Source organism: Podarcis pityusensis (assembly GCF_964106645.2).
Source record: "Podarcis pityusensis genome assembly, chromosome: 2".
Taxonomy (NCBI): Eukaryota; Metazoa; Chordata; class Lepidosauria; order Squamata; family Lacertidae; genus Podarcis; species Podarcis pityusensis.
This window is the reverse complement of record NC_138029.1, coordinates 116,171,753-116,188,096: the sequence shown is the minus strand read 5'-3', so window position 1 is coordinate 116,188,096 and position 16,344 is coordinate 116,171,753. Positions and strand designations below refer to the sequence as shown.

The following is a 16,344-nucleotide window of genomic DNA, read 5'->3' as shown; positions in this document are numbered from 1 at the left end:
CCGCTTCTCTGGAGCAGCAGAAAACAACCTTTCTCCCTCCTCTATATGACATCCTTTTATATATTTGAACATGGCTATCATATCACCCCTTGACCTCCTCTTCTCCAGGCTAAACATGCCCAGCTCCCTAAGCCGTTCCTCATAAGGCATCGTTTCCAGGCCTTTGACCATTTTGGTTACCCTCCTCTGGACACGTTCCAGTTTGTCTTGAATTGTGGTGCCCAGAACTGGACACAGTACTCCAGGTGAGGTCTGACCAGAGCAGAATACAGTGGCACTATTACTTCCCCTGATCTAGATGCTATACTCCTATTGATGCAGCCCAGAACTGCATTGGCTTTTTTAGCTGCCGTGTCACACTGTTGGCTCACTCTTCTCCAGGATGAAGAGGAACCATTGATGAGCACCCTTTGGGTTCAGTCAGTCATCCAGTTACAAATCCACTGAGTGGTAGCATAGTCAAGTCCGCATTTTACCAGCTTCTTTACAAGAATATCATGGGGCACCTTGTAGAATGCCTTGCTGAAATCAAGGTAGGCTACATCCACTGCGTTCCCTTCATCTACCAGGCTTGTAATTCTGTCAAAAAACGAGATCAGGTTAGTCTGACATGACTTATTTTTCAGAAATCCATGCTGACTATTGGTGATCACAGCATTCCTTTCTAGGTGCTCACAGACTGTTTGCTTAATGATCTGCTCCAGAATCTTCCCTGGTATTGATGTCAGACTGACTGGGCGATAATTATTTGGGTCCTCTCTTTTCCCCTTTTTGAAAATAGGGACAACATTTGCCCTCCTCCAGTCTGCCGGGTCTTTGCCTGTTCTCCAGGAATTCTCAAAGATGACTGCCAGTGGTTCTGAGATCACATCTGCCAGTTCTTTTAATACTCTTGGATGCAGTTCATCTGGCCCTGGAGACTTGAATACATCTAAACTAGCCAAGTATTCTTGTACTATCTCCTTAGTTATTCTGGGCTGTGTTTCCTCTGCTGAATCATTTGCTCCAAATTCTTCAGGTCGGGCATTGTTTTCTTTATCGGAGAAGACTGAGGCAAAGAAAGCATTGAGGAGTTCAGCCCTTTCTGTGTCCCCTGTTTGCATTTCACCATCTTCTCCTCTGAGTGACCCCACTGTTTCTTTGTTCTTCCTTTTGCTACGGACATACCCATAAAAGCCTTTTTTGTTGCTTTTAACCTCTCTAGCAAGCCTGAGTTCATTCTGTGCTTTAGCTTTTCTGGCTTTGTGTCTACATGTGCTGGCTATTTGTTTGAATTCCTCTTTGGTGGTTCCCCCCCTTTTCCATTTTTTGTACACATCCTTTTTTAATCTTAACTCAGTTAAAAGTTCTTTAGATAGCCACCCTGGCTTCTTTAGGCACCTTCCATGTTTCCGTCTCATTGGTATTGCCTGAAGTTGTGCTTTTACTATCTCCCTCTTAACAAACTCCCAGCCATCATGAACTCCCTTTCCTTTTAGTATTACTGTCCATGGGATCTCACCCAGCACTTCCCTAAGTTTTATGAAGTCGGCTTTCTTAAAGTCAAGAAATTGAGTCCTAGGCTGCTCCTTTCCGCTGTATAGTAAACTTCAGAAGAGCATGATCACTCACGCCTAATGATCCTTCCACTTCTACCCCACTAACCAGGTCATCAACATTGGTTAGGACCAGATCTAAAATGGCTGTTCCTCTTGTTGCTTCTCCCACTTTCTGGACAATGAAGTTGTCTGCAAGGCCAGTGAGGAATCTGTTTGACCTTATGCTCTTGGCTGAGTTTGACATCCAACAAATATCCAGGTAATTGAAGTTCCCCATTACTACTATCTCCCTTCCTTTTGCATGCTTGGCCATCTGTTCCAGGAAGGCATCGTCTATGTCCTCCGTTTGGCTTGGGGATCTATAGTAAACTCCCACAATGAGGTCTCTGTTATTCTTCTCTCCCTTAATTTTGACCCAAATGCTCTCACTTTAGCTTTGAGGTTCTAAATCTTGGATCTCTTCACAGGTATACACATCCCTGACATATAACGCCACTCCTCCTCCTTTCTTGTCTGGTCTGTTTCTCTGAAATAGATTGTATCCCTCCATTATTACATTCCAATCGTGGGACTTATCCCACCAGGTTTCAGTGATGCCTATTATGTCAATATTTAGCTTGCTGTACCAAGAGCTCAAGCTCATCTTGTTTATTTCCCATGCTTTGCGCATTAGTGTACAGACATTGAAGTCCATTAATCATTCCCCCGTGTCTCTTATTTCAGGATTTTTTCCTCCCACCACTAGGTCTGCGTGCTGTTTGCTCCATTTGGTATATGACATTTGGATGATCATCTTCATCAATTGATAGACTCCCACCTTCAGGAGCACTGTCTCCCTCCCCCACATTAGTCAGTTTAAAGCCCTCCTGATGAGGTTTCTGAGATTTTTGGCAAAAACATTCCTCCCAACCGTTGTGAGGTGCAGCCCATCACTTGCCAGAAGTCCATCTTCAAGAAACTGCAGTCCGTGATCTAAGAATCCAAACCGTTCCTGTTTACACCATTTGCGAAGCCAGCTGTTCACTTCCACCATTTTTCCCTCTCTCCCTGGGCCACGTCGTTCAACTGGGAGGACAGATGAGATGACAATTTGTGCATTTAATTGCTTCAATTTCCTGCCCAGAGCCTCGTAATCTCTTTTGATCTTCTGGAGGCTATTGCTTGCAGTGTCATTGGTTCCCACATGAACCAAGAGGAAGGGGTATTTGTCAGTGGGTTTTATGATTCCTTGCAGTCGTTCAGTCACATCTTGGATCTTAGCCCCGGGGAGACAGCACATCTCCCGAAACATCTTGTCAGGCCCACAGATCACTGCTTCTGTTCCCCTCAGTAGGGAATCCCCTATCACCACTACACGCCTCCTCTTAGGTTTGGTCGGGGTTCTTCCGTGAGCTGTCCATTCCAAGGTCGCCTGCACATTCCCTGAGGACTGACTTTGCTGCTCGTCTTCATATACCTGATCGACTGTAATGAGGGAGAGATCCTCAAATGGAGTCTGTTCTTCGTCTTCCATGCTAGGGGAGAGGACTTCAAAGCGATTGTGTATTTCTAAACAATCAGAGCGAACCCTGGGCCTCCTACTTCTTTGAGTCATGTTTCTCCATATATCTGGCACCTGTGTTGGTGAACTAGCCTCCTTCTCAGGGGTGTTCCCTGTCTCCTCCTTGGTGGAGACGGTGTTCTCTGTTGCTTCCAAGAAGAGCTCCAGCTCTCTAATTCTTTGGAGCGTAGCTACACGTTCCTCCAGTTGCTGGACTTTGTCTTCTAAGAGGGCAATCAATATACAATTGCTGCAGGTAAAGCTGCCTGCAACCTTTGGCAAGATGGCAAACATTGCGCAGGAACTTCTTTTTCTATTACACATTGTTATCCATCTTATTTAGTATTTCAGTGTTTGAAACTGAACTTGTTTATTCCAATAGGAGTTCTGATTTTTCGATATGGTTTTGCAAGTATCTTTTAAACACCTTCCAGTCCCTATCTATCTACTCTTTTGAGATCCTTCCAATTTCTCCCACTGTTTTAGATATATTGTAGGACTCCAATAATTTGGCAAGCCACTCTATTTTTGTCAGTACAATACCACTTTTCCAGTTTTTCGCACTCAATAGCCTTGCGGCTACTGTTGCGTATAAATATAAGGTTCTTGTCTTCTTCCTTTAGGCTTCCTAGTACTATTCCCAATAGAAAATCTTCTGGTGTTTTCCTAAATGAATATCTAAACATTTTTTTTCATTTCATTATATATTATTTCCCAAAATTGTTTGATGTTTAAACAATTCCACTATATATGTATCATAGTACCTTTTCCAGTGTTGCATCGCCAACAGACATCGCTACAATTTTTATTCGTTTTTGTTATTCTTTCAGGTGTTAAATACCATCTATGTTGTACTTTGAGGTAATTTTCTTTCAGTATATAACACATCGTGAATTTCATCTCTTCTTTCCACAATTTTTCCCATTGTTCAAACATAATATTTTCCCCAATATCTTGCGCCCATTTAATCATTGATGCTTTAACCAATTCATCCTTTGTTTCCCACTCTAAGATCAGATTATACAATCTAGATATATTATTTGATTTTTCTTGTATTAAATATTTATCAAATTTTGATATTTCTTTTTCAAATCCTAGCTTTTTGTCTTTCGCTAATCTATACTTAATTTGAATATATTGGAACCAATCACTAATATGAGCTTTACTTTCTGTATAATCCTTTAATTCCAATTCTCCATTTTCTTCCTTTAATACAGTTTTTTATATATATAAAATATTTATTAAAGGTTTTAAACAATAAAACACCATTCACATACACAACCCAAAAAAGGAAAAACACCATCACCATCGGTCACATAGACCAAAAGAAAAAACCCCGAAAAAAACATACAAAAAAAGACAAAAGACAAAAAATCATATAAAAGACATGAAAAATAGTTCAGTTTCATAAACAAAATTTCCATAACCCTCTTTTCTGACTCCCTCACATCTCCCTTTTCTGTGTTCCCATTTACAAAATCTTGTTCAGCAATGCTTCACCTTCTCTCAAAACTTATTTTAAATTGTACGTTTCAACTATTATGTCTCCAGTTTTACCCTTTGTTATCAAATATTTAAGCTTGACATAATGTTATTCAAATTTCACCTTTGTTCTTATAGTTCAATTGTTTTCATACTCCTTTCAACTAAGTCACTAATGCCATATTATCTTTATATCCTGCATCATTCTAACATTCATACAATTTACAATACTTTTGCAAATAATCCTTAAATTTCTTCCAGTCCTCTTCCACTATCTCTTCTCCCAGGTCTCGGATTCTGCCAGTCATTTCTGCCAGTTCCATGTAGTCTATCAGTTGCATCTGCCATTCTTCCAGGGTGGGCAAATCTTGTGTCTTCCAATATTTTGCGATGAGTATTCTTGCTGCTGTTACTGCATACATAAAGAAAGTTCTGTCCTTCTTTAACACCATTTGGCCAACAATGCCCAGAAGGAAGGCCTCTGGTTTCTTAGGGAAGGTATATTTAAATACCTTTTTCAGTTCATTATAGATCATTTCCCAGAAAGCCTTAATCTTAGGGCACGTCCACCAAAGGTGAAAGAATGTTCCTTCAGTTTCTTTACATTTCCAACACTTATTGTCTGGCAAATGGTATATTTTTGCAAGCTTGACTGGGGTCATGTACCACCTGTATATCATTTTCATAATATTTTCTTTCAGGGCATTACATGCCGTAAATTTCACACCAGTGGTCCATAACCGTTCCCAGTCAGCAAACATAATATTATAGCCAATGTCTTGCGCCCATTTTATCATTGCTGATTTAACCATTTCATCCTGAGTGTTCCATTTTAACAGCAAGTTATACATTCTTGAAAGTACCTTAGTTTTTCGTTCTAGCAGTTCTGTTTCTAGTTTCGATTTTTCCACCTGGAAGCCTATTTTTTTATCCACCTTAAAGGCCTCCCTAATCTGACCATAATGTAACCAGTCTCGCACTTTGTCCTTTAATTTCTCAAAACTCTGCAATCTCCAAGTGTCTCCATCCTCTTCTACTATCTCCCAATATTTTGGCCAATTGGCCTCCATATTGAGTCTTTTCTGAGCCTTAGCTTCCATTGGTGACAACCACCTTGGGGTCTTACTCTCTAATAAATCTTTATATCTTGTCCAGACATTAAACAGTGTCTTCCTGACTATATGGTTCTTAAATGCTTTATGAGCTTTAACCTTGTCATACCACAGATATGCATGCCACCCAAACACATTGTTAAACCCTTCCAAATCCAAGATGTCAGTGTTTTCGAGAAGTAGCCAATCTTTCAACCAGCAGAAAGCTGCTGATTCATAATACAGTTTCATATCTGGCAGGGCAAACCCCCCTCTTTCTTTAGCATCAGTTAGTATTTTAAATTTTATTCTGGGCTTTTTGCCCTGCCAGACAAACCTAGAAATATCTCTCTGCCACCTCTTGAAACAGTCCATCTTGTCCACAATCTGCAAAGTCTGAAACAAAAACAACATTTTTGGCAATACATTCATCTTTATAGCAGCTATTCGACCCAGCAAGGAAAGCTTCAATTTTGACCAAATTTCTAAATCCTTTTTGATTTCTGACCAGCATTTTTCATAATTGTCTTTAAATAAATTCAGGTTTTTAGCCGTCATATTAACCCCTAAATATTTCACCTTTTTGACCACATTTAACTCTGTCTCCTTCTGAAACCTTTCTTTTTCCAAAGTTGTCAAGTTTTTTCCCAGAACCTTAGTTTTCTGCTTGTTTAATTTGAATCCTGCCACTCGACCAAATTTTTGGATCAGTTCTAACACCCTTTTCGTACTAGATTTTGGCTCCTGTAATGTCAAAACAAGGTCATCTGCAAAAGCCTTAAGTTTGTACTGTTTAGCTCCGACCTGAATTCCTTCAATCAACCGGTCTCCTCTAATCATAGTTCAAGAGCACCTCCAGGACCGAGATGAATAGCAATGGGGAAATAGGGCAACCCTGTCGTGTTCCTTTCTCAATTTTAAACTCTTCTGACACCACATTATTAACTATCAATTTTGCCTTTTGTTCTGAATAAATTGCATCTATACCATTTTCAAACCCCCGTCCCACTCCCATCCCTTTAAGATTTTTCTTCATAAAATTCCATGAAATGTTATCAAAGGCCTTCTCCGCATCTATAAAAATCAACACTGCTTTTGTATTAGTATTCATTTGCAATAGTTCCAAAATGTCAATGATGTTCCTTGTATTGTCAGACAAATGTCTACCTGGGAGAAAGCCTGCCTGGTCTTTATGAATCACTCCATTTAACACTCGTTTTAATCTATTAGCCAAAATGTCTGCAAAAATTTTGTAATCCACGTTTAAAAGGGAAATGGGACGGTAGTTCTTGAGTTGTGTCTTTTCAGTTTCAGATTTAGGTATAAGTGTGATGAAAGCTTCTTTCCACGTTTCCGGTGCCTTCTTCCCCTCCATAATCTCATTACATACCTCCTTCTTCCTTTAATACAGTTTTATAGGTAACCCAATTTTATTTCATATTTAATTTTTTCACTGCGACAATTTCTGCTGGCGATGCCCACCAGGGAGTTTTCGGTTCTAGGAGTCTTTTATATTTCTCCCATATTTTATATATAGACTTTCTGACTATATGCCCTAGGAAGCCTTTATGTACTTTGACTTTTTCATCTATTAGATAGGCATGCCATCCAAATCTCGTCTCTACTCTGTCTAAATCCAATACATCCGAGTCATCTAATTTGATCCATTCTTTTAGCCAGGTCAGACCCACCGCATCATGATATAACTCCATGTCTGGGAGACCAAATCCTCCTCTCTCCTTCTTATCTATCATTATTTTGTGTTTTATTCTTGGCTTTTTCCCTGACCATACGAATTTAGCCAAATCTCTTTTCCAGTTATTAAAACATTTATCTCCTCCTAGTATTGAGATACTTTGAAATAAAAACATCATCCTTGGTAATATGTTCATCTTTATTACCGATATTTTCCCTAGTAAGGAAAGATTTAATTTCCCCCATACTTGCAAGTCATTTTTTATTTCATTCCATGTTTTCCCATAGTTCTCATTACTTAAGTCTATAGTGTTTGTTGTTAAATTTATTCCAAGATACCTTATTTTCTTTTTAATTTCCAATCCTGTAATTTATTGTAATTTCACTTTATCTTTTTCTTCCATATTTTTCACTAGTATTTTGCTTTTCCCATAGTTTAATTTGTATCCTGCTAATCTGCCAAATTCGTTTATGCATTCCAATATTCTAGGTGTACATTGTAGGGGATTTTCTGTTGTGATCATAACATCATCTGCAAAGGCTCTTAACTTGTATCTTTTTTCACCAACTGCTATTCCTCTTATTTGGTTGTCCTGCCTTATTTTCTTTAATAGAACCTCTAATACTATTGTAAATAGCATTGGGGGTAGGGGGCATCCTTGTCTTGTACCTTTAGATGTTGATGTCTTCTCCAAACTCTCCATTAATAATAATTTTTGCTTTCTGTTGGTCACATATTACATTTATACCTTTTTGGAATTTTTCACCTAGACACAATTCTTTTAATAGTTTTTTCATGTCTATCTTAAAGATATTGTTTAGTTGATGGTACTGTAACCAGTCAGTTACAGCTTCCCTTATCTCTTCAAAATCTTTTTATTTCAGTTGGTTTTCAACTTCAGTTAAGAGTTCTCTATAAGTCGGCCAATTACTTCTCATATTCAATTTTTTTCAGAGATATTGCTTCCAAGGGGGAAAGCCACCAGCGTGTTTTTTACTCAAACAAATTTTTATACTTCTCCCATACCCTAAAAATTGATTATCTTCCTCTATGATTCTGAGAAGCTCTATGCATCTAGGCCTTTTCCTACCGTAAATATCCATGCTATCCAAAATTCATGTCCTTCCAGGTCTAAAATACAGTATCTGTGTTTTCCAATGTAATCCATTCCTGGTTCTAGCAGATATAGGATGCTTAATAATAAAGTTTCAAATCCAGCAGGGCAAAACCTCCTCTCTCTCTTACATCTGTTAATAATTTATTTTTTATCCTTGGTTTCTTCCCTTTCCATATAAACCTAGATATATCTCCTTGCCATTTTTCAAAGCATCCTGTGTTGCCTATTGCCGGGACTGATTGGAATAAAAATAACATTTTTGGCAATACATTCATTTTTATTACTGATATTCTCCCCCCAAAATGATAAATCCATTCTTCCCCATATCTCTAAAGCTCTTTTTATTTCTTTCCACTCATTCTTGTAATTGTCTTTAAAAATATTAATATTCTTAGCTGTCAAACAAATCTCTCAGAATTTGACTTTGTTATATATAACTGTCAGGGGTTCAGGAACAGAGGCACAGGAAAGGGAGGAAATAGAGAGCGAGGGGGAGGAGTCCGAAGGTAATGTTAGCGATGACAGCGGTCCGAGGTCTCTGAGTCTTTCCAGCGAATCGGAAGATTCACAGAAAGGGGCTCCCATGGTCAGAGCAAGGGGGGTGCCGAGGGGGACACCCCAGGAAGAAGGGGCCAGAGGGGACTCAGAGAGAAGCAGTTGGAAATCAGGACCAGCGTCCACACCAGAGTGCAGTAGGGGGGAGGAGTCCCAGGCATCGGGATCAGGCGGCGCACTGCCAGTGGGAGGACATGAGTCAGGATTGGCCACGCCTCCATCGGGGAGCGAGGAAACGGTCGAGAGGAAGGTTGAAGGCTGGGCGCGCGCGCCAAGTTCAAATGTACAGGAGGGCGGTGCAGTTGGCAGCCCGGATAGGGAGCCAGGTCCCAAAGCCCGCCGAAAAGACGGGGAGGAGTCAGGGGGGTCAACGTCAGCGTCAGAAGAATCCGGGAAGGAAGGGACCCTGGGGGGTAGCAGGACCCAGAGGAGAAAGGAGAGACGGAAGAGGTGGAGTAAGGCTAGAATCTTAAACTGGTGTACAGGGGGCGGAGACTCAGATGGAGCTTCGCCGATCTAACCATGAGACGTAGAGTTGCACGCAGCAGCTTGAGAATGGAAACTGTAACTCAATAAAGACTTTTGTTTAATGATCGCTGGCTAGCGTGATCCTCTGTGAGCTAGGATCTGGAAGCAGCTCTGACAGTAAGCTCCATCTCTTAAATTGTGGGCATCTACGGCCTCGCGGAGAGGAGAGAAAGCGGGTGCCTACTAGCGAGCTCACGAACGGCAGACAATATGACGGCCGAACAGCAGATAGCGGAACTCAGAGAAGCAGTGTCACGACTGAATGCCGAGGCTCTTGCATCCAGGAAGAGAGAGGAGGACGCAGCTGCCGCCTACAGGGATCTCCAGGTCAGGTTGGAAGTGCTTACGAAGCAAGGGCAACTGACACCCAAACCGGAGGGGATTGGGTTGGGGAGACGAACAGGCGGTCTGGTCTCTCACTTCGATGGGAATTTGCAACAGTACCCCAACTTTAGAGCAGATGTAATGTGTGCACTGCAACTGCTGAACAAAGACTTTAGAGATGAGCAAGAGAAGGTGAGATTCATCATGTCCCATTTGCATGGAGATGCTAAAGCATGGCTGCGCAATTTGTGGAGAGATAATGATCCGGCGCTCCAAAATGCGGATGCCTTTATTAAAGCGATGGATGGGTGCTTTTTATCAAGCATTGACGTGGATCTTGCTCGGCAGCAGATACATGGACTGAAGCAAGGGAGGGCCAGCGTAAGGCAGTACCATGCCCGCTTTTTCGCTTTGGTCAGTGCTCTGGAATGGGACAGAGATTCGGCTCCTGTAAGAGACCTGTTTTGGGAGGGATTGCACGGCTTGGTTAAAGATGAAATTGCGAGGGGGGAGAGACCCCGGACCACGCAGGAGATCGTTCAGAGGGCGCTGGCGGTGGGGGTGCGGCTGGAAGAACGTCCGTGGAGCAGGGACGAAGGGCGTGGAGGGCGCGAACCAGCCAGGGGCTCCTCCTTCCTTCCCAGAGAAGCAGCGCGTGCGCAATCCACGCCTCCGCCAGGAGGAGGAGCGGAACCTATGGAGGTAGGAGGTGCAAGGGCTCAGTCAGCAGCCAGAGCCCTAGCACCGGCAGCAGTGAAAGCGAAGCCTCCTAGAGGGAACAGGAAGTGTTACATCTGCGATGATCCACAGCATATGGCGAAAGAGTGTCCCCAGAGGCTCCACAAGCACACTGCAGCCTCAGCAATGGTAACTGCAGCAACGCAGCAAGGAGAACCACAGCAGGGAAACGACGGAGTCTGGCTGGAGAAAGAGGCACTGGGGCCCAGCCAGACGTGTCAGTGAAGCAGTCCCCAGAGATTTTACAGCCCATGGACCCCCTCCCGCCCAAACCAGTAGTGAGGCTCACCGCGTCGCTCCAGCTGCCCAATGGAATCACCATGGACGTGCCAATCACCATTGACTCCGGAAGCAATGCGGACTTTATAGGGCAGGACTTTGTCGACCGGCACGCTATACAGTTGCTGCCTGCCACGCTGCCCCTGCAGGTTGTCACGGTGGATGGCAGGGAGCTGCTAGGGGGGCAAGTGGTGAAGCAGACGCCACCAATGGTGATGCGACTTGGGAATCACAGGGAAATCATCAGCTTCAATGTCACTCAACTATCGGACACGCCCATTGTATTGGGCATGAGTTGGCTGGACAAGCACAGCCCGACGCTGGCTTGGTACCAGAGGCAGCTGACCTTCGGCTCTTCCTTTTGCGCTGAACACTGCATCGTGCCCCGGCAGGAAGGAGAGGAAGAGGTGTCACAGCTGCAGCTAGGCACGCTGCAAGCGGTTCCCCACAAGTACGCAGAATTTTTGGAGGTTTTCTGCGAGAAGGAGGCAGACAGGCTACCCCCCCACAGACCATATGACTGCAAAATTGACCTGCTGCCGGGGGCGGCGCTGCCCAAAGGGAAGCTGTATTCCATGTCTGAGGACGAACTGCAGGAACTCAAAGAGTTCATAGATCATAATTTGGACCGCGGTTTCATCCGAGAGTCCAAGGCAGCGGGGGGCAGTCCGGTATTCTTTGTTAAGAAGCGGGACACGCCCCAAAAAAGACTTGTAGTGGACTATCGCATTTTGAACAGTGTGACCAAGCCATCGGACTTCCCCATGCCCCGAATCGACGACCTCCTCGCAAAGGTACGGAAGGGCAGCGTGTTCACCAAGTTGGACCTGCGAGGGGCGTACAACCTCATTCGCATGCGGGAAGGAGATGAGTGGAAGACAGCCATGTTCACGCCCCTGGGCACCTACGAATATAGAGTTATGCCTTTTGGATTGCAAAATGGTTCCCACGTTTTTCAAGCTTTCATGCATCACGTGTTGGCGGGGCTCCTCTACAAGACGTGCGTCTGTTTCTTGGATGACATCCTGATCTTTTCGGAATCGCAGCAGGAGCATGACAGACACGTCAAGGAAGTGCTGAGCAGGCTACAGCAACATAGGCTTTACGCCAAGCTGGAGAAGTGCCAATTCGACGTGACCGAGGTGGATTTCCTGGGCTACAAGTTGTCTGACAAGGGGCTCGCCATGGACAGCGCCAAGGTTCGAGCAGTGTTGGATTGGAAAAGCCCACGCAACCGGAAGGAGGTCCAACGGTTTGTCGGCTTCGCGAACTTCTATCGCAAGTTTATCAAAGGCTTTGCCATGCAGACAGCGGCCATCACGGACACGCTCAGCTCCAAGAAAAAGAAGTTCATCTGGACAGAGCAGGCGGAGCAGTCCTTTCAGGCACTCAAGCGTCTCTTCCCGTCGGAAGAGCAGCTGCTTCATGTCAACCCCAGCAGGCCGATGAGGGTGGAGACAGACGCTTCGGACAGAGCCGTGGGAGCAGTCCTGCTGCAGAAAGACCCGCAGGGGGCTTGGAGGCCGGGAGCGTTTTACTCCAGGAAGCTCAGCAAGTCTGAACAGAACTACACCATCTGGGACAGGGAGTTGCTGGCCATTCATGCAGCATTCAAAGCGTGGAGGCACTTCCTGATCGGCGCCAAGCACACGGTGCAGGTCTGCACGGACCACAAGAATCTGGAGCACTGGCGCACGGCACAGTTCCTGAACCAGAGGCAGATACGTTGGGCTGAGTTCTTTGCGAACTTCGACTTCCGAATAGAGTATGTCCCGGGGGACACCAACATCATGGCGGATGCTCTCTCCCGTAAGCCACAGTATCTGGAGGAGGCAACGCCAGCGGCCGCCATGCACATCTTCGCACCGACAGTGTGGGCGTGCGCTGCTGCAACAGTTGACCTGGAGGCGGTGCGACGAGCGTTGCAGGATGACTCCTTCGCGCAAGCAAAGATGGCAGAGGTGCGCAAGGGCACGGCAGCGACCGACGAGTTCCTGCTGCGAGATGGATTGCTCATCCGTAAAGGGGCCATCTACGTGCCGGGAGACGAACTTCGCGCCAAGGTACTGCAGCAGCTGCACGACGCGTCCACTGCCGGGCACTTTGGCAAGGAGAAGACGGTGGAATTAGTCGCCAGAGACTTCTGGTGGCCCGGAATGAGAGGGGAAGTCGCGGACTACGTGGCGAGGTGTGACACCTGCCAGAGGGCCAAACCAGTGCACAGACCGCCGGCCAGACTGCTGGAACCACTGCAAACTCCGTTCGAACCATGGGAGAGAGTGGCCCTGGACTTTGTCACGGATCTGCCCAGCTCGAGGGGCAAGACGGCAGTGCTAGTGGTGGTGGACATGTTCACCAAAATGGCCCACTTCATTCCGTGCGCAAAGGTGGCCACAGCGGAACAGACCGCCAAACTGTTCATAGACCACGTGTTCAGGGTTCACGGTCTGCCACGGTCTATCCTGTCCGACCGGGGGCGACAGTTCATCTCGAACTTCTGGCAGAAGCTGATGGGTTTCCTGAACGTCAAGATCAACCTAGCGTCGGCAAGACACCCGCAGACCAACGGACAAGCGGAGCGAGTCAACGCCATCATGCAGCAGTACCTGAGATGCTACGCAAATCAGCAGCCGGCAACATGGGTGGACTACCTGCCGCTCGCTGAGTTCGCCTACAACAACACGAAGCACGTGTCCACGGGGGTGACACCGTTCTTCGCCAACAACGGGAGGCATCCCAGAACCTTCCCGGGATTAGAGAGACTGGGGGAGGGGGAGCCACAGGCAGCGGAAGCCTTAGCGTCAGAGTTGCAGGAGGTTCACGAACAGCTTCGGAGGCAGTTAGAACTAGCAAAGCACGCATACAAACTGCAGGCTGACAAGCACAGAAGGGTTGGGGAAGACATACAGGTGGGAGACTGGGTTTGGTTAGCAGCCCAGGCGGTGCCGGCCAGATCGTTAGCGAAGAAGAAGCTCGGACATAAGCAGCTAGGCCCTTACCAAGTCGAGGCACAGGTCAATCCAGTGGCCTTCCGGTTGACACTTCCGGAGGGATCCAGAATGCACCCAGTGTTCCATAGATCAGTGCTCACGCCCTACAAAGCACCTCACAGATTTCAGGAGCCGGGCACGGCACCAGACCCGCTCAGGGAGACGCCCCCAAGGAGGGGGTCGCCAAGGGGGGAACCCATCAACGAGGTCACAGAGATTTTAGACTCGAGATGGGGGGAAGAGGGTGTAGAATATTTTCTCGCCAGAGAAGGTACCCCGGCCAGCGCCAACAGTTGGGTGCCGGACTATGCCTTGGACGAGCCTCTTCTCAAGGACGAGTTTCATGCCCTTTTCCCACACAGGCCCATGCCAGCCGAGTATTTCGACGACTGGCTTTTCACACCCACATTTTCAGCCAGCACATTCCAGGGGTTCACCTCGGACGAGGAACCGGCACTAGAAACACGTTCCCCGGAGGGATCACCCTCGGAGTCGGCCTCAGACCGTTCCTATTGGTGGGACGATCGACCAGAGGAGCAGTGGCGCAGGAAGTGGCTGGGGGGTCCTTGGCAGGCAACGTCCCCGGAGGAGACCGGGGGAGAGACGGACATGGACGTGTTGGGGGAGGACCTTGGGTTCGAGCACAGCGGCAAAGAGATGGAAGCAGAGGAAATCGAGGTCGGCGAGAGCACGGAGGACGAGCCGGACTTATCCGGCTGGATGCACGCCACGGGGGACGAACTGTATCCGGCACTCACCCCCACAACGACGGAGCACCCAGTACCCACACCTGAAGGAGGGGAGGGGGGAAGGGGGGCTTCGAGGGGGGGATGGATGTCAGGGGTTCCGGAACAGAGGCACAGGAAAGGGAGGAAATAGAGAGCGAGGGGGAGGAGTCCGAAGGTAATGTTAGCGATGACAGCGGTCCGAGGTCTCTGAGTCTTTCCAGCGAATCGGAAGATTCACAGAAAGGGGCTCCCATGGTCAGAGCAAGGGGGGTGCCGAGGGGGACACCCCAGGAAGAAGGGGCCAGAGGGGACTCAGAGAGAAGCAGTTGGAAATCAGGACCAGCGTCCACACCAGAGTGCAGTAGGGGGGAGGAGTCCCAGGCATCGGGATCAGGCGGCGCACTGCCAGTGGGAGGACATGAGTCAGGATTGGCCACGCCTCCATCGGGGAGCGAGGAAACGGTCGAGAGGAAGGTTGAAGGCTGGGCGCGTGCGCCAAGTTCAAATGTACAGGAGGGCGGTGCAGTTGGCAGCCCGGATAGGGAGCCAGGTCCCAAAGCCCGCCGAAAAGACGGGGAGGAGTCAGGGGGGTCAACGTCAGCGTCAGAAGAATCCAGGAAGGAAGGGACCCCGGGGGGTAGCAGGACCCAGAGGAGAAAGGAGAGACGGAAGAGGTGGAGTAAGGCTAGAATCTTAAACTGGTGTACAGGGGGCGGAGACTCAGATGGAGCTTCGCCGATCTAACCATGAGACGTAGAGTTGCACGCAGCAGCTTGAGAATGGAAACTGTAACTCAATAAAGACTTTTGTTTAATGATCGCTGGCTAGCGTGATCCTCTGTGAGCTAGGATCTGGAAGCAGCTCTGACAATAACTAATTCTGTTTTCTGTTGTAATTCCTTTTGGCCTTGCTCCATTGTGCTTTTTACCAAAAACGTAGTCTTATTCTTGTTTAGTTTAAAGCCTCCGGCCTGCCCGAAGTCCCGTATCTTTTCTACCACATTCGGTGGAGTATTTTTGGGATTCTTTACTGTAATTACAAGGTGAACTGTAGAAGCTTTTAATTTATATGCTTTATTTTCTACTGTTATTCCTGTAATTAATTTCTCCACTTTTTCTCTCTCACCAGGGCCTCTAATACCAAAATAAATAATAATGGTGATAGGGGATATCCTTGTCTTGTCCCCTTTGTTATTTTACACTTTTCTTTTATAACCTTATTAACAATCAGCATAGACTGTTGGTAAAAATAAATTGCATCAATTCCTCTCCCAAATGCTTCCCCAAAATTCATTTTTTCTTTTATCTTTTTCATAAAAGCCCATGAAACATTATCAAAAGCCTTTTCAGCATCAATAAACATTAAGACCGCTTTTTTCTCACTTCTTACTTCCAAATATTCAATAATATCAATTATATTCCTTCATCTGACGTCCTCGTAGAAAGCAGGCCTGCTTGTCATGAATTTTTTCTGCTAAAACACCTTTCATTCTATTGCCCAAGATATGAGCAATACTCTAAATGGACTTCTATCGACTTCCATCCTACAGGAGTGATGGCCAACAACTTGGATAGCTTGAAAAAGAGGATTAGACTGAAAGCAGAGGAAGGCAGAGGGCTCTTGTACTCAAATCCTGCTTGCTGGTTTCCCGCAGGCATTTAGTTGACAACTGTGAGAACAGGATGCTGGACTACGTGGGCCTTTGCCCAAATGAGCAGGCTCTTCTTATATTCTAATA

At 46.1% G+C, this 16,344-nt stretch overlaps 3 protein-coding genes across 4 annotated transcripts in view; all 3 read left to right on the top strand.

Annotated features, from left to right (window-relative positions):
• The window catches only part of LOC308469613 (uncharacterized protein), a gene marked incomplete at its 3' end in the record, with an annotated part of 86,329 nt that overhangs the window by 40,284 nt on the left and 29,701 nt on the right, over positions 1-16,344 (top strand). The window lies entirely within an intron of this gene.
• The window catches only part of LOC308469441 (uncharacterized protein), a 100,972-nt gene that overhangs the window by 73,691 nt on the left and 10,937 nt on the right, over positions 1-16,344 (top strand). The gene's annotated exons all lie outside the window — the stretch shown is intronic.
• LOC308471806 (uncharacterized protein) lies at positions 459-15,743 on the top strand (the record flags this gene model as incomplete). Its single annotated transcript, XM_080996094.1, has 3 exons — positions 459-1,797; positions 14,241-14,658; positions 15,735-15,743. Exons 1-3 carry the CDS (start codon positions 1,679-1,681, stop codon positions 15,741-15,743), a joined length of 546 nt encoding a protein of 181 aa, XP_080852220.1. The 5' UTR covers positions 459-1,678.